At 42.1% G+C, this 23,552-nt stretch overlaps 2 protein-coding genes across 3 annotated transcripts in view; both read right to left on the bottom strand.

The window, feature by feature from the left end:
- Window positions 1–104: 104 nt before the first annotated feature.
- LOC144718005 (free fatty acid receptor 3-like) lies at window positions 105–2,583 on the bottom strand. The gene has a single exon (XM_078593863.1). The coding sequence runs from the start codon at window positions 2,559–2,561 to the stop codon at window positions 1,614–1,616; it is 948 nt and encodes a 315-aa protein (XP_078449989.1). The 5' UTR covers window positions 2,562–2,583; the 3' UTR covers window positions 105–1,613.
- Window positions 2,584–9,983: 7,400 nt separating this feature from the next.
- The window catches only part of SH3BP2 (SH3 domain binding protein 2), a 44,997-nt gene continuing 31,428 nt past the window's right edge, over window positions 9,984–23,552 (bottom strand). For both annotated transcript variants that reach the window (XM_078593308.1, XM_078593307.1), the window contains 6 exons: window positions 23,051–23,225; window positions 21,050–21,083; window positions 20,284–20,345; window positions 17,751–17,817; window positions 16,461–16,520; window positions 9,984–15,753 (listed from right to left, as the gene is read on the bottom strand). In XM_078593308.1, the coding sequence (XP_078449434.1) occupies window positions 15,556–15,753; window positions 16,461–16,520; window positions 17,751–17,817; window positions 20,284–20,345; window positions 21,050–21,083; window positions 23,051–23,225 (596 nt within the window). In that variant the 3' untranslated portion in view covers window positions 9,984–15,555. The remainder of the gene's footprint in view (window positions 15,754–16,460; window positions 16,521–17,750; window positions 17,818–20,283; window positions 20,346–21,049; window positions 21,084–23,050; window positions 23,226–23,552) is intronic.

Genomic DNA, 23,552 nt, shown 5'->3' with positions numbered 1-23,552 from the left:
CATTGTCATCAAAAGAGGGAGGAAACAGGACGTCTTTGCATACCTTCTGAATACCCACAAGAGAAAAGACCATTAACTCGGGTATTTTCCTCAATTTTATTTAAATATCGCTCACCGTAACATCTGTTGTAAGGCAACAGTGACAGGGGGCGCGAGCTCAGTGGTGTCCAGCCGCACTGTGCGTGCAGTCGCGTGCCTCGCGTGGGGCAGGCAGGGGTGCCTTGGCACCTCCTGGTGGCCAAAGCTATGAGTTGGGAGCCCACTTGACAACCAACCATGAGATATGTTTTCGACAACAGTGTAAAAGAAAAAGAAACGTATTTAAAACGCAGTTTAAATTTATTTTTTATGAAAATGCCTTCATTTATGTTTCACATTTTATTTTTGCCGCACCCCCTGAGCTGATAATGCAGTTATCACGCCACTGTGTGCATGCATCGGCTCATACAAATTGCCTCTCACACCTTACGACTGGAATGGAAATACTGCCACCTGCAAGTCATGTTGACGATGATGGCAGCAACACAACCATTTATACATAATATCTAGACATGCATTTTTAACATGACGTCTAGGTTTACCTTGGATCGTCAGATACAATCTGTTCTCCTATAATGCTGCGTGTTGTTTTCATAACGCGAATTGGATATAACGCGATTAATGTGTATTCGGGAACACTTTTTTTTTATATATGTTGTGTAGGAAGAACGACGCTGAAGCCAGATGTGTAGGGGCTGACGCCGAACTGTTAATTTAAGGGCTCGCGCCTAACTCGGGGGAAGGGCTTAACACAGGGTAATTACCAATCTCCCCAGGGGAAGGGTACTGGGAGTTCCCTACACCCTACCAGGCTATCAGGCTCTTCCCACAACACTGACCGAGGGTTCATCCAACTCGGCCAGCCGGGTAAAGCAGCCCTTTAGCCTGGCTCTCAATCCTGGAGCCCCCTACTCCCCTACCACTCACTCTCATGGCTCTCCGCGAAGACCCCGTCTACGTCACGGGGTCTTCCCTCAAATACCCCGGGTGGCATGACCGTCACTTTTTCTTGACGGCATTCGCCCCGAGGCGAGTGTGACCTGACGTCAGCACTCCACTCCTCAACATATATATAACGCGAATGCGAATTGGATACGACGTGGCTGCCTCGGTGTAGCATCATCATCATCGCACAAGGCAGCGGGATGCTGCTGGATGCTTCTAGATGCTACCCACGCTCCTCAGTCTTTGTTCGGCCTGCGTGCGCATCTCACGCGTTAACGCGGACTGTGCTTTACCCTCTATTATATATTATTTAACGCGATTGTTCCATAACGTGGTGTTCTTCAGGAACGCAACTACCGCGTTACAGGAGAACAGACTGTGTGTGTGTGTGCTGAGCTTAACCGTGAAATTGCTTTAGCGATAAGTTTGTTGTCCTTTCCCCCGCACCTCCGATTAGCTCGGTTGGCTACGTACGATGCAAAAGAAGTTCAACATGCTAACATACATACAAACGAGCCAGCACCCAAAGAAAATTAAATGCCTTTATCTGTTATGGTAGGGTGCAACTTTGCAAACTTTCACCAATGCTGAACAACTGCTTTCGGTTGAGAAAATGAAGCCCGTGATATTTACCCCGATATGTTGAGGGCTGCAACCTGATTTTCCTTAAATTTGCACTTTAAAACGTTAATCAGCCATTTGCGAAGAGAAGGCGTGGCGATGTAAATGATGAGCACGTCAAAGAGGCTGTTGAGGGCGTTGAGACAGAGCGTGATGTCTCGCAGCAAAGCGATGGTGTGTCCCGAAAACGTCGTCGATTTGCTCTGCAAGAATCCCACAACGTGGGTGGAGTTGAACGGAGTGAGACACACCACGTAAATGAATAAATTCACAGCGGTGACCTTAGCCGCCCTCATTTTTTTCTCGTGGCTCACGAGCTCGGTTTTGCCTTTACTGTTAATGAGAACTTTGAGCACATTTCCGTAGGCGAATAACACCGTGAGGAGCGATAAAAGATAGAGGGAAAAAAAGATGTACAGCCTGTAAGGGATTAACAAGTCGTACTCTTCTTTGCTGAAGATCTCGTAGCACCGGAGGACAGGCGCTCCGTTGACATAGGTGGTATTGTCGTAGTTGAGAACGGTGACAGAGTTTACGGGCACGTTGTGGATTGACGTTACGACCATCACCACGAGAGACACGCGCCACGCAGTCCTCGGCTCACGCCAACGCGAGATCCACAGCGGATGCACGATGGCCAGGTAGCGGTCGACGCTGATGACGGCCAGCATGATGAGCGTGAAGTACGTGTTGGTGAAGAAGAGGATGACGTACAGACGGCACAGGATGGTGGGGAGGGTCCAGTTATTCATTTGGGTGTTGTAGTAGATTTTGAATGGCAAGAAGAGCAGGTAGAACAGATCCACCATGGCGAGCGTCAACAGGTAGATTGACGTTGAGGTCTTCTTCTTTCGGCTCAGCATGACGACTGCCAATCCGTTCAGGGGTGCCCCCAGCGCCACTATTATCGTGTAGATTGCTGGAATCATCCAGTACTGGTAAACAGAGTTATCCATTTTTTTTGTTCAAGTGTGATTTTTTTTATTGCTGAAAAAAAAACAGAACGGCGAAGAACGACGATGAAACAAAACCTGGAAGGGTGTGGATGAAACTTACAAAGAAAAAGCAAGCGGACGAAAGGAATTAAAATTTAAGCTGATAGATACTCATAAAGCAACATTTTCGTCACTTTCCATTGGCCAAAATAGTCCTTAATCAATCAACAAAATATGATGCGCAAGCAGGGAATAAAAAAATATTTCACCAGGATTAATGCTGCCATTAAACCCTAAGAATACACGTATATAGTGGGCTACGAGACAAAGAACATCCATTCGGATCTCTAGCACAGCCGTGTTAACCCTTCGACGTTCGAGATCATGTCTCACGGAAGCAGACACCACGGAGCTACCTCCTAGATCCCTCTGAGCAGTGCCCGATTAAGCTAACACGGGGCCTGTAGCATATGTTATAAAGGGACCCTAAATAAAAAAAAACACGTAAATATTAAAACACACATTTTTTTACCTGCATGGCAAAATAATTTTATTTTTTCCATTTGCTATACAGCCACAGATAATACGACAAATCGCTCACCTTAAACACCCAGTCGTTAATAAAAGTTGATGGGCAGTATAGTCATAGAGCAAGTGCAGATTCACAGAACCGGAAATGATAGCTTGAAAGTAGCGCGGGTTCTTGAAAGTGCGGGACCCGCAGTATATGCTACTTTTGCTACGAGGATAATCCGCCATTGCCTCTGAGTGAGCTCTGATTCACACCCAGTAGAGGGCGGCACTTTCCCACTTCGCATCGATGCGGAGGGCAATCTCAGAATTGGAAAGTGAGGCTGTGAGATGACCTCCAAGCGGCCAACAAGTTTACGCTGTATTGTGATTACGCGAATTCCAATGGACTGTACCTGCGGGTCATTTTACAAATGTGGGAAATCGTGCCATTGTGTCTGTTCACTTACCCACTTGTTATCCGCTCGTTTGCGTGAATTTTATCTCCTCTTGTGCGTGCAATTTAATCCAGGTACTCGTATTTTCTTTCTGTATGCAAAATAATAATAATTATTAATACCAGTCTTTAGATTCAGTTAAGCTTTCCTTGGTAGTACAAGAAGCAGCATAATTAGAAGCAGCAATGGCAACAGCATCATTAGAAGCAGCAATGGCAACAGCATCATTAGAAGCAGCAATGGCAACGGCATCATCATCAGCATGACCATTATAAGTGGACACAGCATTATGATCAACAATCATCAGATACAAAATAATTTTCCTCAGATCTTTTGACATATAGTAGAACTTCCGGTGATGGTCAAACGTTGAACTCCACCATCACCCACAGGAAAGTGCCAATAATAATATGGATGTAATGCCTCTTTTGAGCTTTTGTTACATTTTCTTTGCAGGATTCACGTTTCTGATCCATCTGTCAAAAGGTAAACGGCTCCAGTGAAACATTTTCTTCTTGAGGCGCATTAGTTGGTTCATTACTCTCCATCATGAACTCCAGTTTCACGAATAACTCCGACCATAATCTCATCGGCCTCCCTATTCCATCGTCGTTTGTCTGCCTTCATTAACTTATAAATATCCTTGCAGTGATGTCCTGCTGTGTCCCACTGAGAGATTTCTCCAATCGATTAGTAAGCCCGTTGTACTGTACATAGCTTCCAATGGGAACGCACTGCGGAAAATGTTAGAAGCATCTTCTCTTTCCAAAGAAGGAACTGTCGCAATGAGATTGGGTCGATGAGAGCAGTAAATGACACATCAGAAGAGGAAGCGGACACTGCGATTGCCTGATTCGCTGTCACCAAGCTGAAAATCTGAACCGATTTTGGAGAAATAAAAGCGTAAACGTGCAACAGAGGGGGGTTTTGCCATCTCAAATTTTCCGAAGATGCGATTATTTCAAAAGGCGTGACATCTTATTACGAGGGTTTGTTGAAGAACTTCGAAAATATGACTGCAATGTTGGGCTAAAGATAAATATCAGCAAAACAAAAGTCTTTCTATTCTTTTTTAAAGTTTATTTCACCAGGTAATGCCCACTGAGCTACATAGCTCTTTTTCAGAAGTGGCTTGGCCACAAATTATAGCTCAACAAAGTGGCTTATTGCGTGGAAATGTATAGCAGCCAAATACTCGAAACGCATGTTTCGAAATGTGAAGGTAAAAAACGGAGAACCCGGAGAAAAATCCACGCGACCACGGGGAGACACACAAACTCCAAATATACAGGCGTCAGGGTCAAGATGGAACTCATGACCTCTTGTATACCAGGCGAGGTAGTTAACATCTCACCACCGTGGTGCCCACAAGTCATCTACAACAAGCTCTGGCTTAATCTCACCATATTAACTGAGGCTTTTGGCTTCGTGATCCTGCCCTCTGGGTATGCTCCTCTCCAATGCATGGCATCAGGCCTAACTCCCTCCTGCACAAGTCCATTGTACTACAGAGCCTAACGTCACCAATTACATTAGTCATTATTTCCTGCCATTTTCTCGTCTGAACTTTCCAGTCTATAACCACAGCTCCCTCTGTATGCGCCAGAAGCTTCCTAACAGCTCTTTGACCTATAAAGTAACACGTACATTTCTGGTGTCCGAAATAGCAGCGTTTCAAGTTTCTAGAGACAAAAGGTGACCCTCTTTAGTCTTTGAACTTGGATAATCAAGGCTATAAGAAGGTCTCTTTACATTCGACATGATTCTAGTGATGCTATTTTTGGGGACAAGCTGGGAGATATTAAGAACAAAGGGTAAAGGGAGGCATAAGGAGGATAGGCAATATGAGTAGAGTCAGACATCAGGATGCCATTCCTAAAAGGAAAACATATGATTGGTGACGTTTCGGTGACTGGCCCCTCTACATAGCACAATAAATGTTTCATTTGTGTGTATTTGTGCCTGTATACAATGGAGTATCACCTTTGTTTGATTTTGAGAGATACATTGTTTAGTTGGTAGTTCATGTGGTCGGAACTGAATTGATTGCTGATGAGAGTTTTAATTCCTGAAGCACGTGCAGTGAAATGTCAGATACTTCATGTCAAACAACGCACAACCTGAAAGCACATCGGAGAGAGAAGAGACTTGGAGTCTTGATGGCGACTCACCTGATAAATAACGGCTATCATTTATTCAAACAAATCAAACATCTGTCTTCTTCTATCGTCTGATTTTCTTCTTGATAAACTTTTGTGGTGTGAATGTAAAACAAATTAAAGACTTGCCCCACAAATACAAATGGCAAAGTCATATAAACACGTTTAAAAAAGTACATTTTTTCTCCAGTCCCTGGAGCCAGATTCGGTCAGTTTTTTTATGGATTAAATTAAACGTATATTATCAAAAAATTACGTGTAATATTGGACTAAATCTTGCTCCAGTATATACTATCTAGACTGCAGATAGTGTTTAGCTAAGTTGAGCATTAAAACAAGGAGCTAATACTGTATAAGATTTGCCAAGTTAAATATTCAACAATCTTGTAAAACCTCTGTAAGCCCATAGAATCTGTATGCAATCATCGGCAACTGCTAAGATTAACAATCTTACTGGATGGAGAGCCATTTAATTCAAAATTAACAAACAACTTTTGCATGAATTCTAGATACTGCAGGTACTGATTGATTAGCCTGCCGTAAAAAAAGTATATCCCTCAGCCACCAAGCCATTCCAGTTTATTTCAACGCCATCATTCGAAGCAAAAACATGTCCAATGTAGGTCTCTATAAAAGAACCATTTTAAAATGTCATGTGATATACGCACCGAACATTACCTTTGATCAATTATTATTCCCCATGGCCGCGCTTTCTGCGGTCATCACACCTTCTGCGCGGCTTCGACACGGACGGCACTTCCTATTTTATAAAATATATTTTAATTGAATGCTCGGGTTAACACAACAGTCATTGTCCACTTTGCAGCGCATTTAAAATAATTCCACACTAGGCAAACAAACTCCGCGAGCGCACGCGTGCCCCGGGCGAGAATCATCGAGTCATCACTTGCGCCCCGGGGTGCCCGGTTTGTAGCCACCATCTCCAACTCGCGATGCTCAGCACAAAAAAAATACAAGTGAGCACGTGCGCTTACTCACGTTGCCCACGCTTTGTCTTTTGATATCACATCTGGCGTCATCTCCTGAACAAATACCAGGCGTGTGTATGCGGTTACGTAAGAGATCGCGTCGCAAACAAGCTGTGAGACGTTCTCTTTCTTCTAAGTCTGTCATGTGTTTTGTAAAGATGACTGATTCGTGTCCATCGCTAGCGCATCATTTAGAAAGACCTCTCTAAAAGCAAAGGCCATGGCCATGCGTAAGCAGACAGCCGGTTGTCAAAGCTGTACACAATGCGGGGACAATTCTAATGTTGTCATTGCTACTCGCGGTGCTCTCCTCTGCTGTTGTCTGGGTGGAATTGTTTCGCTCCCCTATAGATAAATCCAATGTTAAGTGTGAAAGTGTAAGTGCTCTAATTTATAAGCAATGTAATAACTTACAAAGTATAAAGTTCGATTTTTTATTCACCCCTTTTAGTATCTTGTCTCTAGCAAACATTTTTTTAAAATGCTGCAGGCTGCAATATCATCATCGAGCCATAATACATACACTACCTCTCCACGTCATCTCCATCCCACACAGACTTGTGATGCCACAATCCATCTCGCTCCCGTACATTAGATAATCTCATTGCCGCATCTCCACAGTTCGTCACACTATTGGATGTGTTTTTCCTCCTTTATACTGCCATTTCATCACCAGTCTCTTCTGCTATTTTCAATTCGTGCAGTGTGTCCTGCCCGAGCCCATTTACTTTTTGCTTATGTTGTATGATTCATGTATATATGTTGAACTTATTTCGCACCGTACATAGCCAACCGTGCTAATCGGAGGTGCGGGCGAAGGAAATTGGAGGTGTCATTATCAGTATGCAACTCTCTGTATATGTGTTTATGCGCTTCAGATGTTTTTTATTTATTATGTCAGTGTCCATTTTTGGATAATTCTGAAATGCTTAAGTTGGTGCTTGAAAATCAAGTAAATTTTTATATCTATGGGACCCTTTTCGCCAGTATCAAGATGATGGAAGAATGAATAAACTTTACCCCTTCCGACAGGAATCCAGGTGTGAAGATGTTCAAACACCAAATAGACACCTATCACAAGGCATCAAGTCTGCACGTGCTCGTGGTAAAATATTTTTTTAAAATTCATCAAGTAAATTTTACGATTCATCGGGCTTTTCCGTGTTCATTTTCTAGCCTAATTATTTTGTGTCCATTACTTTAATATCTCTGCTGGCCGAGAACTCTATGAGATCTCATTTCACCGATGCCAGACCAATCGTTCTCTCATCTATTCTCCTTTAGCTGGCATTGAAGTCTTCCTTGACGATGGTGGAGTATCTTTGCCGTTATTGAAGACTTGGTTAATGTATTCATGCATTTGATCTACTCTAACATCATCCTCATCATGGCTTGCTGATGCATGTCAAATTGAGTGCTCCCAAAATGCATGTATTCACAAATATTCCTGTTTTCTATAATGAAATACTGTAGTTCAATTTATCTTCAAGTATGTCAGATGCACAGTTGCCATGTTGTTGACACCTGCCCATCTTCAATACTCGGTACCCTTTGACCTTGACAATCATTCACACCTCTGATGAGCACGGTTGGCAATGTATGGTGCGAAATAGATTCAACATACTGTACACACACATACATTCACAGACGAGTGGCTTTTCAATGCCATCTCTACACCCCGGTGCTACGTAATAGCCTCGAGCCGCCTGCATCGATGAGTGCGAAACATTAGAGAGGGACAGCGTCCTTGGAATAATCTCAGTGACAAGGCACGCAGGATGTATACAGTCTGTAAGGTACACAGCCCCAGCAAAGGGTGCTAAGCAAAAACGTGCTCACCGCGGTGAGACTCGCGTCTAGCTGCGAATATTGCTTCTTGTTGTTGTTTTTGTGTGTGTGTCTTCCTTTGATTGTGTTGAAACATTAGTAGTTACCTTCCTGTACTTTTAAGTACCGTAATTTATGTTATACGGGATTTTTTAAATGGCGGCCATGGTTTTTAATTTTCCAAAGTCCTAATTTTGAGGTTTAAAAAGCTCGTGTCATGCAAACTCTTACATGATGTAAAACATTTTACAAGAATTCAAAGTAAAAAAAGCTGACGAAAAGGTGACTCAAAGTTAAAAAAACTAGAAAATAAGTTTGTTGGAATTTGAGCACCAGCGTCTGAGATGAATTCTGGGAATGGTGTGAAAAGAGAAAGATCATCAAAGCAGAAGTCTGGAAGAGAACGTGACAAGTGTTTCTTGGAATTGATGAGGCTATAACAATAGCACTGGGTAGGCCAGCGGAATCAGAATCCAGTGTTCTCCTGTACCGTGTGTTTTTCATAACGCGAATTGTATATAACGTGATAAATGTTTTTGGGAATGCGAATTGGATATAACGCGATTGAGTGAATGGAACTACATCGTGCAAGTAGGAATAAGCAGTTGTACGGCTGCCTCGGCATAGCATCATCATCGCACAAGGCGGCATGCTGCTGGATGCTTCTAGATGCTACCCACGTGCCTCAGTCTTTGTTCGGCCTGCGTACGCATCTCACGTGTTACGACAGACTGTGCTTTACCCCTATATTATATTATTTATTATAACGCGATTTTTCCATAACGCGGTGTTCTTCAGGAACGCAACAACTACCGTAATAGTAAAACAGACTGTATTTATGTATCCATAATAAAGGGTTTTAGGTTATATCGCGTAGGTATGTGTCGTACCCCTCCACCACCCGACACAGCCAGTAAGGTTTGTCACGTAAACAAAGCGCCAATTAGTTATTACTTAAGCCCACCAGTGTGCTGGAGAGTAAATGCACAACATTTACAATTGGAATACGATTCTCTGGTAATTACATCCAGCTTCATCGGGCAATTATTACGAATAATATTAATCGCAAAAGCATACGTGCAAAACTGTATTCATTTACACCTGAGCAATCCGCTGACTTCTATAGCCCTTCTTTCACAGATGTCCAGTTGCAGGCCATGTGTGCGGCAATGGCAGAGGGCCATCTGTTGAGGCGGGCCTTGGAGCAGTCTCCACGAGTCCAGCGATCAGGGGGAGAGGGTAAGAACCTAAGACGAGATGGTGGGAGACTGCGAGGTGGTCGCTGCGTGTCGACTGTGCAGCCGCTGTGGAGGCCTGGCGGATGGCGGAAATCGTTGACGTGGAGCGGTGGCATCGGCGGAGTCGATGGCTTTGGCCGGCGACGATGTCTTGATGAGAGAATATAAATTCTGCGCTAGAATTTGCACGCGTACTGCATAACATCGCACATTAAACCAGCCCTCTTACCGTTCACACTGAAATAACTCACCTCACCTCAAATAAGCATGACTTTTTTATTATTCCTATAAAGCTGTTAAGGCAAAATAGCACGTGTGTACACCTTTTTTGTGTTACATAAAAGGCAAATAAATACATTTTAAACAAAATAATATTTACATCATTACATCAATAATTGAGCTGTTTGAGACGTTTTCAGTTAAACATTACATTCACGTATCTGTTTATGCACACGCACGCGTTTTGATTTTCATGTTACCAATACATCCCTTTGTATATACAACATGCACGTACTATGCAATCGCGCCCTTTTGTCGATCCACTGCTGGACGAAGGCCCAACTGAACGCAAGGGTCAATAGGTCAGAACGCAGCCGTGCCACACTGCTGCTTCGAAGCAAAACGGGGCACCTTTTGGTCACTTATGGTGCATTAGAAAGGAGGAGTATATATATGGTGCTGGGCACGTACACTTGTTCAGTACGGAGGGCGGTAACATTGAAATAGAGAAAATAACTTCACCATTGCGTTGCCTAAAAAAAAACGCCGCATTTCAAGAAGGGAAATACTGTATATTGACAGTGTTTAGTTTGCAGATATTTGGTCGTGAAGATAACCAAAACGCATACAAATCTGGAGATTTATATATACTGCATTGTGTATCACTATGAGATCATAAAAATGCTTAATTGGAGGTGTCTCTATCCTCTTTATTCCAAACACCAAATGCCACCTTGCCAACCCACGATTTGATAAAATCAGGGGACTTCAATCAATCTGCATTTTACTTGCCAACGTCGCCCTCAAAAAAGTAGGCACCAGTGCAGACTTGAGTTTGAATTGAGTAGCTGCAGATTACGTTGAGTTTGTATGAATCTGAGTTTGATTACAATGGTTTTCGTTGTTGTGAACATGAGCAGGAATATTGTTTTCCCTCCCCTAGTGTGCGAATCTTGATAGGCCACGATGGAGTACAAAAGGTAAAGGCGCAGGGCTGCAGCTCCATGCTCACGCCACTTCTGGCAGAAGGCCCTCCACCAGAGACAGCTCCAGAGAGCCCCTTTGAGGAATACATGTTCGTCCTGGATAGACGTGGGAGAACCCACACACTTTACCCCACCATAGGTGAACTCCTGGTCGACTAACTGTGGCTGTACCCCTTTATATTGCTGGGTGGACGAAGATACGGGGGATTTAAAAAAACTTTGCCATTCGTTTAAACTCCCACGCGAGCACAGTGAGATGGCGATCCCTGGCGCTAACCTTGACACCACAACAGCATCCCACGTAAATATATCGTATTTGAAAGAAATCGGCGAGGTTGCTTTGTGATTGGCTGACTGTGCATCAACAAAATTCAGCCATCGGCGTGTTGCCGATTGGTGCCGGAGTGCTTCAGAACAGCACATTCATCTTTACTCGGCACAACCAGCATGAGCATGTGCTATATCCTGTTTAATGTGCTGTATAAAACCCAGTGGAGATGATAAAACATACAAATACTCGTATATCGCATTGCATTAAAAGACGTGGAAGTATTCAGTTCTGTTCTTCATCTATGTATTAAATATAGGACAAATTGAGGTGCTGATCACCTCCAGGCGTCAGTCCTACTACGACTGGTTGCTCAAATCGGGTGTAGCTTTTGTAAATTTCAAATAGAAATAAAATGACGGCACACCTTTCTCTTTCCAGGACACATTTGTCTTCAACGACCTCTCCCATTTATGACCGCTGGACATCGTTCCACTGCCGTGTAACAACGTCAGAATGCCGGCATCCTTAAGTACAAAACTAGAGTTGTTGCAAGAAATACGATAAAACAATTCACAGAGCGATACAGTATCACATGTCACGATAAGCGGACGATTATCGCAATATCAGTTTCCCCTCGGCTTTGTTTCACGTCGATGTACGTATGTGTATTGAGCTTCTTTTGCACCGTACATAGGCGGCCGTGCTAATCAGAGGTGTGTTACTGGCTCCGCTTGTATGCTTCCAGCACGAATAAAGATTACGAAAATGTTCTTCAACTGCAGTTCACTCAACCCAAGCCTGCCATATATATTATAGTCGCTGTGACGCCACAATCTGGAAAGCTTATGATGCACATCAGCCAGGCATTCGATTTATCTCGAGTAAGGCCCACTGAGCTAATAAGCAACTTTTTTAAACAATAACCCGGCCAAAACGGCTGACGCGGGAATGTTATGCTGTTAGTTGCACCAAAACGAATTAAACAATATATAAATGTACTTCAGCAACGACATCATACAATTGGCATTACGTCGATTACTCTGAAAAAATATTGAAAAGTCATAATTTACCCGATAATACCGCAACTTATATACAGCTTTAATATTTGCGTTTGTTATTTAATAAATATTTTGTCAGAAAACAGGATGTCTTGGAAAAATAAAATGAGCAACGGTAATATTCAGATACAATAATTGGCAATACGATGATCGTGAATCTTAATATATAGTAATATACGATATATAGTCATATACTTCGTAGCATTGCCTTATTGCAACAAACCCTGAACAATTACAAGTTGAAAATGATAAGCTACTTGACTCATTCAACGACAGTTTGTTAGGAAATTTTCATTCAAATAGGTTTGCTTATTTCTCCAACCCAACCCATTGATTGTAAAGTGCATTCTCCTGCTATAATTCACTTGGTCTAACTGCCCTCTCTGCCTATGCAACAAGACTCCGGACTGAAACGTTCACCGAATGTGTCCATGTTGTGTGTTGTGTTCCTGCCAAGTCGCCCGATGAGATGCTGTATGTACTTGCCAGGGAAACGTCACAGCACTCAAATTGGAAATGTTAATTTACTCTCCAACACACCTCTGGGCTCAAGTCGTAATTATCACGTTTTGTTCACGTGACAAACCTTACTAATTGGCTGTCGGGTAGTGGCGGGTTAATGACACTTTTATACTCACGCGATCTAACCCCTACACCTTTATGAATAATATTGGTCGCGAATGCCTACACGTCAAATTGTGTGTTATTTTGCCACTCAATCTGTGCATGGAGAAGTGAAGTCTCCGTTCTCTGGGATCGTGCTTATCAATTTATTACTTTTGGTGTAAAAGTCACCTGCTGAGAATCAGTTTAGCATCGGTTCATATTTACAGCTTTGCTCGGGATCCCCTCCGATCCTTCTCTGCATCTAGGCCTCTACGACAGCAGCTGTTCTCAGAGAGCAGTCCCCGGTACCACTGGTGAGTGGTCCACAATAGTCCTCCACGTGGCCCACGGGGCTGTGATGCAAACGCAGAGGTTGATCCGGATAATATTATTTTGTTTCGGACATGAATTTATATTTTACTCATATTTAATTAAAGAAATGAAATTAGGTAAACTATGCTGATTAAACTACCCTAAATCTAAGATCTAAATGCCCAGCCCCCCTAAAAAATTTATGTTCTGGTAATATGAAATGTTTCTTATTTGTGATATTTAGAGATAAGTGAATGCGTCTTGTCAGCAGGGGTGGGGGGCTGTGTAGTCCGTGTAAATGTTCACATTAGCTGAGTGGCCAAATAATTTTGAGAACTACCCCACTCTACGATGACTATGTATGACGGTAATGTATCAATATATATGCAATTATTTGTTGTATTCATAAATTTAAGCATTGAGGGGGAATATCCAAACCCAAAGAAGTCCACCATTGTCCAAGGCATTTGCAAACGGTGAAATGTATCTGGGCCCTGTTGTATTTACTGTTATAGATGTTCAGCTTCGTTGAACAAACCGGTAGATACTGAGGGATTGTCTTTAAACTCGCAGTGTTTCAGTTTAACAAGCGACTATAACCAGGAGGCGTAACCTTGAAAATAACGAACGTCAATGTCGAGCGACACCCGCAACTGAATTGTGTGTGTGTGTGCAACAGTCAGTTTGAAAATGCAGAAGTTCTAAATTTCAAGGATTGCAGAGTAAGGTTCGTTATTTATAACAAATGTCATAACCTCCTACTGACAAAACTCAACGAGGGTATATCTTAAAATTGAGGGTGCTGCTTTGGCGAGATGTTAACTACCTCACCCGGTATACAGGAGGTCGTGGGTTCGATCGCGACCCTGATGCTTGTAAATTTGGAGTTTGCATGTTCTTCCGTGGTCCGGTGGATTTTTCCCTCCACGTGATAAACCACGTTGTTGAGCTATTATCTGTGATAGCCAGGTCGCTTCAGAAAAAGAGCTTTAAAGCTCAGTGGGGCCTACCCTGGTAAAAGAAAAAATACAATTAGTTTTACTTTAGTTTAGAAAATTTCCTAAGCCAGGAGGAGAAATCTATATTTGTTTAAAAATATTATTAAGAGATGCATTCAGAAGACATGCGAGATAGATGTATTCACAAGAAAGATAAGAGATGCATTTTAATTAGAGAAAATTATGTCGATTGAAATGTATTCAAATAAGGAAGAAGGTAAATTCTAGGCGATATTTTCACTGCATTGATACGAGATAGGAGACTCTTCATAACGCATAGAGAAGAGAGATATAGGGGCAGAGATGGGAAGACATATTATAGGATGTACTGCATTCATAATTGTTCTACTTGTGCACTGCCACTATTAAAACTATACTTTACAATACTGGCTCGAGAGAAAAAAATATATAATAGGCGACGTTTCAGGCAGTGGCCCTTCAAAAGGCAGTGTCATTGATGAAGGTGAGTTTGTTATTATTTGTGCTTGTGTTCCACTCCCAACGCAGCAGCATCACCAAATAGTTTTGAAAGTTAAGGTAGGGGGCATGTATATGGGGAGCACAGAAGTATAGTACTTACTAACAGTACAAGAGTGGATGTTGTTTGCACTGCTGTCTGCTGCTTACTGTGTCGCTCCACAACCTAAAACGTCTATTTTTCATGGTGGTCACCTGTCCAAGCACTTTACAGGATCAACCCTGCTTAGCATTCTGAGATCTGACAATATCTGGCACATTCCAGGTTAATTTGCTCATGGCCATAAGGTGTATAGAGATGAAATGAGAGAGATGTTTATTCAGAATATGTAGAATGTAGATAGCAGGTCTATGAAAATAAAATATGTGTTACAGTACTCATCAAATGTCCTGCTATTTGAAGGCCTGACTCAGGACTAAAATATTTTAGTCATACATCATTAACACGAATATACACCCACCACATGCCTACAAAGGCTACAAGCACTTAATGGTATCACGAAGCCTTGAAAAACAATTCAATTGATAGAAAAAAAAGGTGGAGTTAATACACTTTAAGTTAACAGACTTTCCGTAAAGTGAAACTAATGGCCAGATAACAGCTTGATCCCAATCCAAATTAATATTCACCGATGGTTATTTTGAATATTACGTTTAAAGGCTAAGTTTTAATGTTAAGTTTGAATAGCAAGTTTGATTGTTAATCCTGAAGAGTAAGTTTGGATAACAAGTTTACATGACACGTTTGATTAGTCAGCTGGAACAGAAATTTTGAAGAGTTAGTTTGAGTGGTAAGTTTTCCGAGTAAGTTCTTCATTGAATGATGCCGCCGCTGGCCGGGTTGGATGGAGCTTGTACCGCCGCTGCCATATTAGACCAGGGTTTGGACAGCTCTGCTCCAGCCGGGTCACAGGGAGTTACCGTCGGTACATTCTGCACAGTAACATGCAAGCTGTCCCAGAGCGCTGCCTCCATGAGCTTGGTAGGGGTACTGCAGCCTGAGCTCTGGCTGGTTGGGCAGCACGTGCTCCATGTAGTAGAAGATGAGCTCCTGCAAGGTCTTGAAGTGCAAGCGCAACTTATTATCCAGCCATATCTTCGGACCCTGCAAGACGACAACGTCCAGGCGTGAACATTCACCTTGAAATTGAAATAATAATACTTATTATAAAAGGCTGCATTCATCCAGGAAATCCTCACCGATCGTCAAGACGAGAAAACGGTTTAGGAAGCGGCGGTGAAAACGTGATGACAATGACACTTCAAGACGCCTCAACATTGGGAATCACCGGCCATTCCTACTGCAGGGAATGGCCGGCTAATTTCATTAGGGTCGTAAAGGCTCGTTTTTCAATATCGGAATATTTTGGTCGAGTCTCTAATGTGTGTTACGCATGGCAGGAAACTTTAGTGCCCAGAAAAACTCCACACAAATGAGGGCTGACACTCAAAATCTGCCAAGACTCGCCAGAAATAACATTTACGTCACCCTACGGTAGGTGACAAGGTTACATAGTTCTGGTCCCACTTGTAAAAGAAAAAAAAAGTAGTTTGCATTGAATGAGGAATTGCTGTTATATTTAAATCCACTGAGATTTGTTGCAAAAACCAGGTGCGATTTTAAAATGTGCTGCAACAATAAACCGCAGTGCATAATAAAGCACATTTATTCTTCTCTGAAACCAGCGAGCTTATAGCCGGCTCACACAGCCGTTACTCACAACTGGCTTTACTTGTTCAAATGAGGGCTGTGCCTGTCGTCCAAATAGTATTCGTGGAGTAAATCAATGCGTACGAGTGTAATTGTCAAACCTCTTGATATATCTTGAAGTTTCTTATCTTCTGGAAATTTTCATCCCACACCATGAGGACCTATGGAATAATTGTTTCAGTCATAATACTCTACTGCAGAAAAGACAAAAATATAATCCCAAGTTCTGCAACTGTAACCATTAAAGAGGATACAATTTAATTCAGAAGGCACAATGGGGCTGATGGAGGAGTACAAGGGGGAGAAGTAGTGATGGGGCTTTCTGTAACATGAGAATGCATTGCACGTAGAGTATTCCTTCATTATTCCTGAGAGATCATTTCCGGGGATGCTTGTGAATAGCAAACTTCGCGTAAAATGACATTGACCTACGAAAACCTATCTCTTTAATGAATTCCCTTAAACAAATACATAAGCGATTAAATACATGAAAATGATCTCATCACTTTCACGCATCACATTCCCTCTCATCACTTTATCTCATAGCTTTTTCTCTCTCTCTCTCGATGCAGTAATCGTGTAGAGTTCCAGATGCGATTCACGGATAGCCAATATGGCGGATAGCAAGTTCGTGAATAACGAGGGAACACTGCATTGGCCAGTGCCGAGCGTCACCCTCTCGTACGCGTGGGGGTTTGTGAGTGCTATGCTCTTCCCCCCACATTCACAGAATTGACCACACGTCTCAATGCAGGGTACTCTCGACAATGAGTTTTGGGAATCAGTGGGGCTTTCCAATGTTCACAATTAGCAATATTATTTAACATGATAAAACACCTTCTATTCCATGGCCTTATCTACAAATTCTCCATGGAGTTGGGTAGATCTGCAATATTCCCCGTTTCGTGAGACCAGTAACAGCTGTTATCTAAAAATCATGCATATGAGGAAGGGAGAAAAATGGGCTGCAGATGAACATTCTAGAGCTTACCCATTTTAACTTTCATCTCTGTGGGTCACATCCGCCACAGATGTGATTCAAATGGCTCCTCTGAAACCTCTCGATTATATTTGCTGCTACCAGTCATTATAGATACTTATCTTCCAGTTATGCTCATTGACGGCAATTGACGAAGAAGCCACTGGGAGCTATACACTATTAAATCTAGATTGAAAACTAATTTTGTTTAGAACTGCTGTTTGTGTTTAGCTTGTTGCCCTTTCCGCCGCACCTCCGACAAGCGCAGAAGGCTATATACGGTACGCAAAGACGTTCAACGTGCATGTTTGCAGAATTACTGTTCGCATCGTGTTTTCATTGTTGACATATTTTCTGTAAACGAAAAAAGTATTCCACGTGTAAATTAAGCAATGCGATTTTTTTGTCTCACCTGTCCAGCATGAGAAGATTCCCGCACACAGTAGAGTCCATCCCTGGGAGAACTGAACTTGATTTTACTGCCAGGGGGTATCCAAACAACAACAACAACAACAACGCATAGTCACACAATCTTGACATATATTTGGTCGGGGGGCAGGTTCCAAATGAATCTGAGATGTAAATCACATTGTTTCTCATAATCATCACGTTTTCATTGTACAATGAAACTGTTCATGTAAAGTAGTCATGATTAATGACCAAATACTGAGTAAAAAATTAGACATCCAGCTATGACAAGTTCTCGGCAAGCAGATTATTCCCCCCAAAAGTAAAATTGTTACGTTCTTATGATGCAGGCCAGAAAAAAATGAACAAGCATCACTAGCACCCCACATTCCAGCCAAATTAGCTCACAAATGCCATTTTAAGTGCTGCAGTTCAGGAACAAGTTCATTTAAAACAGAAACCATGGCAAGATTTTATCGTACTTAAAAAAAATCGATTACAGGACAGGATGGCCCAAGAATCAGGTCACATAGGGTTATTATATTTATTGTGACAAATGTTCGAACAGACTACCATTAACATTAATGCATACGTGAATTATCTTTTGAATTTAATTTAGGACTTATTTTTAAATATTACATGTGTGTCTCAATCCATTCCAGGTTCTTGGTCGAGTTTTGTATACGGCAAATTTGAGGTGACCCCACAGGATGAATAAGAATAGATATTAATAATGATACCAGATAAATTATTAACTGAATGAAATAAATAATACTTTTTTTTATGCCAGTGTTAAAATAAATGAAGTGACCCTATGTGTATCTATGGGACCTTTGTTTATTTTCCTGTTTTTCCGAAAATACGTGTGGTTAATGCAGACTTGATGACTTGCGATAGGAGTGTCTATTCGGTGTTTGAACATCTTAACGCCTTCTGTGTTATTGTCAGAAAGAGTTATGAAACGTTTCATCACTGTGGAGCCTATGTTTCGTAAAGGATTGCATTCCTGTACGATCGTCGTTGCCACGCATCACGTTTGGTGGTGTTGGCTCTCTGACCAAGGACTTCTGTCCCCACGTACGTAGCTGTCCTGCAGAGAGGGATTTTTATTTTTATTTATTGCCCAAAAAAAGGCCATGGCACAAAGCTGTGAAAAGTCGTGTAAATTCGCGCCCCTTTGATCAACCCTCATACACCTCTCTGCTATTGCCGGAAAGGGTAAATGCCTGTTCTTCTTATTTCATAACCCTACGCGCCCTAACTTTTATGCCCCCCTGTATGTAAATAATGAAGCATCGCTTACTTTTCCATAACTGAACTCCCGCAACAAATAAACACGGAATCTAACAATTTAGGAATCACATTGCCATATTGATATCACTGACTTCCTTCCAGCTTGACCATACCATTTCCGAATTTTACGAAGCATACCGTACTTCACGTAACTACGTGTGTAGTGGATTTTTCAATATATATCAAACAAATTCTAATTGCAAAATTGCATAACGGGGGGAAAGTTTAACTAATAATAAAGTCAATGTATGCGAGTGCTGCTCCTGCTCAGGTGATCGCAGCTGTGATGTACAGCTCCGTGGTGTCCACAGCAGTGATTCTCAACCTGTTTGTTGGCCACTGTGCCCCCTTGTTGAATGTTGTTTCAAGCGAGTAGTACCCCCCTGCACCTTGCCAGACCCAACGTGGTACTGAGAATTAAATGTATGAATAATGAACGTCTATATTTGAGTGAATTGTCCATTTTGTGAGGTATCCTAACATGCTATAAACTGCAAGCGGAAAAAAGCAAATTAAACGGACGCAATGCATGCGCAGGGTAATTTGTTCACATTCGCTGATTACTCTTGGAAACGGCTTTGTTTAGAATCGATGATTTTAGAAAGGTATTTGATATCGTTTTAGGTTACCATATGGATTTACATTTTATCGTAGTTATTGTATATTGGCAGATTCATACATGATCATTCACCGATGACTATCATGTATGATATAATTTCAGACATTTATGAATCACCTCACGTACTCCCTGGGACATTGCTATGTACCCCAGGGATCCGCGTACCCCTGATTGAAAACCACTGGTCTACAGGGTCCACCGCGTGTTGTTCGGCACAATGTCAGACATCGGAGAGGTATATGGGCAGTCCTCGACTTACAAACGGGTTCCGTTCCTGAGAGCGGTCCAAAAGTTGAATAGTTCGTAAGTCGTAACACAGTGATGCACTGAATTTAAATGCACATACGGTCAGTGTTATGAAATGTGTTACGATTCAACAAAAAGAGAAGCATTGTTAAACTCATAAATAAGAATAAATATTGTACATTTGCGTGTAACACTGCAAATGGTTCCGCAGTTCGGTTCGCAAGTGCGAATTCACGTTAGAAAGTCGGATGGTTAAAAAATAAATATCTTTTGGACGCTCATTCGTTTGTGCGAATGTCCACAAGTCGTGCGTTCGTAAGTCGGAAACTTCGTGTATAGGCGGTCGTGACTTGTGAGCTGTGCAACCCCGATGTCGCACCTTTCGACCATGGCGCCATCACACGTCAAAAAGAACATGTCTTCAGGCATGATGTCCCTCATCTGAAACGAGACGTCGCACGGACTGCGGTTGGGGTGTGCATTCAAAGGGTGGCACACGTCACTTGGGAATGACACCCCATTATACCATGAGCAGGTTCACAATATTGTCCTTTATTTTAAAGGATATGATATGTTTGCTTTTGTAACTTGCTAACCCACTCATACTGGACATTATGAAAAAGACTTTCATAGCTCATCGGATTTCTTCAGTCTAAATACATATTCTGATTCTAACAAATATATGCCTCGTGAACAAGTCTCTGCAATCTACCCAACCTCTGATTAGCACGGTTGGCTATGTACGAAAGAAGTTCAACTTACATGCATACAATGTTGCCAGAAACCAGAAGCTAAGCAGGCCTGAGCCTAATCTAGATTTGAAGTTTTCGTGACTGCAGGGATCCATACTCTTTGGTTCTTTTGGTAAAGTCACGTAGGTAGAAAATAAAATAAATAATTTCATTTATTTTAAAATAAAATGTTATAAAATAAATATTTACTATATTTTATTTTATACCTACGTGACTTTACCGAAAGAACCAAAGAGTATGAGGCCTGAACCTGTGCAGTTGCTTGCACATGCACCACAGTAATGTAACCATCACTCCGCGAGAATCAAAACTGCTTATGTACGAAAGAAGTTCAACATACATGCATACAATGTTGCCAGAACTCAGTGTGCGCGCGTATGGTGTGTGTTTTACCTCCATCGCCCATTTCGATTCCGTTGCGACAGACCTGAAAAGAGACGTGCATGTCGATAAGTTAACACTTTATAATAATACAAATTTGTGGTTTTTAAGCGGTGCTTCTGCACACGATCCTCCCCCCACTGCCGCCATCTCCCCCCTCCTCTCCCTGCACCTACTTTAGCTTCTGCAAACAAATCGCTACGTGCGCAGATGAATGACCGACAATAATTCCGTGCGTGCCACGCTGCCCAGACTGCCCGAGAGGTACGAGCAGGCGTAATAAAAAATATATTTCATGACAAAAGCTACAAACATAATTTGGAAATTTCCTCGTTCTAATAATAAGTGTTCAGCTGTTGGTTTGAGGCAAACATCGCAGTGGTAGACTGACTGTATGCCTTCTCTCGAGATAAACCTATATGCAGTATATTGTATACATATTGCAACCACACAGCATGTGTGTCTCTCTGAAGGATGAAGCGAAAAGTGTACATTTTACTGTCATTTTTTTCAAAACGACCTCTTAACATTAATCGAAATTGTATGTTGGTGGCAATGAACAAGATTTGAACAAGATTTGCATAATCAAATCTGCAAAAATACAAGCAAGCCCGATCATAAACACTAAACGAGCACAGGCTGGAATACCAAACAACACGCAGACACGTGTATACAGAACTCGGCGTCTGTGCATTATGTAGAAAACCATCAGCAGTTCGTGAAGAATTGAATTGTTATCCTCTTGTCTGGGGTCACCGTCAAATAAAAAATAAAAATGAGTGACTGACAGCAGCGGTGATGCAGTGATAGGCAACCGTTGACAGGTTTCGTCATTGCTAGGACTCATCAGTACGATATAGCCACCAATGCTCCCTGCTGCAGTGTCTGCCGATGGAGCCCATGAGCTTGGCTGAATGCCAACATAATTCAAACCTGTAAATGACGGAAACCATTGTTTCTGTTGAGTTGCCATTTTATCATCATTTCCATATTCGAATGTGAATGTCTGCTTTTGTATAAACAGTACACAGTAGACTCTCAATTATCCACGCTAATGAAGGGGAGGACAGAAGCGGATAATCCACAAATATCCAGTTTCCACGGATCTATATGCCAAAAAGCACTAATATAGGTATCAATTAAAACTCACAATATAAATGAGCAGATAAATCACAAAAAATTAAACTGACAATTTTAATTGTTACTCTTTCTATTTAGAACGAATACTAACGATCGACTGATCGATGCGCGTGCTCAGCGATAACACTTTCTTGCTCGCGTACAGAAAAGTCTGCCCACTAAGTGGACAGCAGCGGAGCCACGCCACTCAAAATCAATCAAACTCCGCCCACTGTTGTAAAGATATGCAACTACTGTATTGTAGAGGCAACCACGTTGATTTGGGATTAACCGGAGCACATATTGGTCAGTTTAAGCACGTGGCTTTAATATTAACATTTTCATGAATAACAATGTATAAATATTTTTAGATGATTAATATGGGCTTAAGGAAAAATCCATAAGTTATTAATTTATGTCAAAATCTGAGATGCATGGTTAATCCGCAAATTGTATAAACCACACGTAGATAATTGAGAGTCTACTGTATAGTAGAACCCCTCTTAACGACAGTCATTGGTTCCAAACAAAAAGTCATTAAGTGATTTGGTCGTTAAGCGAGTATAGGAAATACAGTACACCAAGAAATCAAAAGAGATGTTTCCACTTCAAAGTGCAGCAGACACTGAATGTAAACAATGCCCCAACGCTCATAAATGGACATTGCCGATTGGCAAAGGCCTGCTCAGACCACTTTGGAGCTCGCCGACTGGCCAGAATTGGCGGTCGCGTGCTCGTCGTGAGCCCGTCGTAAAAATGGGAATGGTCGGTAAGCGAACACATTTGGCTCTATGGAGGCCCATCATTTAGCGATTAGTCATTAATCGGGGTATTCGTTCAGAGGGGTTCTACCGTATATGTATGTATAATTAAATTACGTGTTCGAGGACCAACCTCACTGGACGGGGCGAGTGCTGCTGTTGGATTGATGTCCTCTGCTTGGAGCTGCTCGTGGGGAGCTCCTCCCTCACCTGGCCACACATCTCGAATGGGTAGCCGGGAGACAGGGAGTTCTTGAGAGACTCATAGCGTCTGGGCGGTGTGGGGTATTCGCTCTCTGGCAGCGCTGCTGCAGGCAGACGGAGAGAAGTAACACAGTGTTCAGAGTGATTATGATGTCCATCTCCGCTCATTTGACCTCAATCACGTTCTAATGTCTATGGAAGGAGGAGAGCCGGAAAACAAATGAAACGCACGTTCATCGTAAACGACTCAATTGACCTACTGCTGATTATAAAAGTTGGAATTCATGACAGATTTAGGTTAAATAAGGTCCATATTTGTCTCGCCATTTTGACATTTTTCATGACATTCAAGGTCCCACTGCCCAGAAGCCATTTTGGGAAGGAAAGCTGTGATTGGAACGCTGTCAAGCCGAATGTATTCCCTTAGTCAA

Source organism: Lampetra planeri, chromosome 4 (assembly GCF_965212315.1).
Source record: "Lampetra planeri chromosome 4, kcLamPlan1.2.h2, whole genome shotgun sequence".
NCBI classification, from domain to species: Eukaryota; Metazoa; Chordata; class Hyperoartia; order Petromyzontiformes; family Petromyzontidae; genus Lampetra; species Lampetra planeri.
This window is presented reverse-complemented; position numbering and strand designations above follow the sequence as displayed.

What these genes read in the sequence shown, in the direction of transcription:
- LOC144718005 (XM_078593863.1), bottom strand. Translation starts at nt 2,561, where the DNA reads ATGGATAACTCTGTTTACCAGTACTGGATGATTCCAGCAATCTACACG.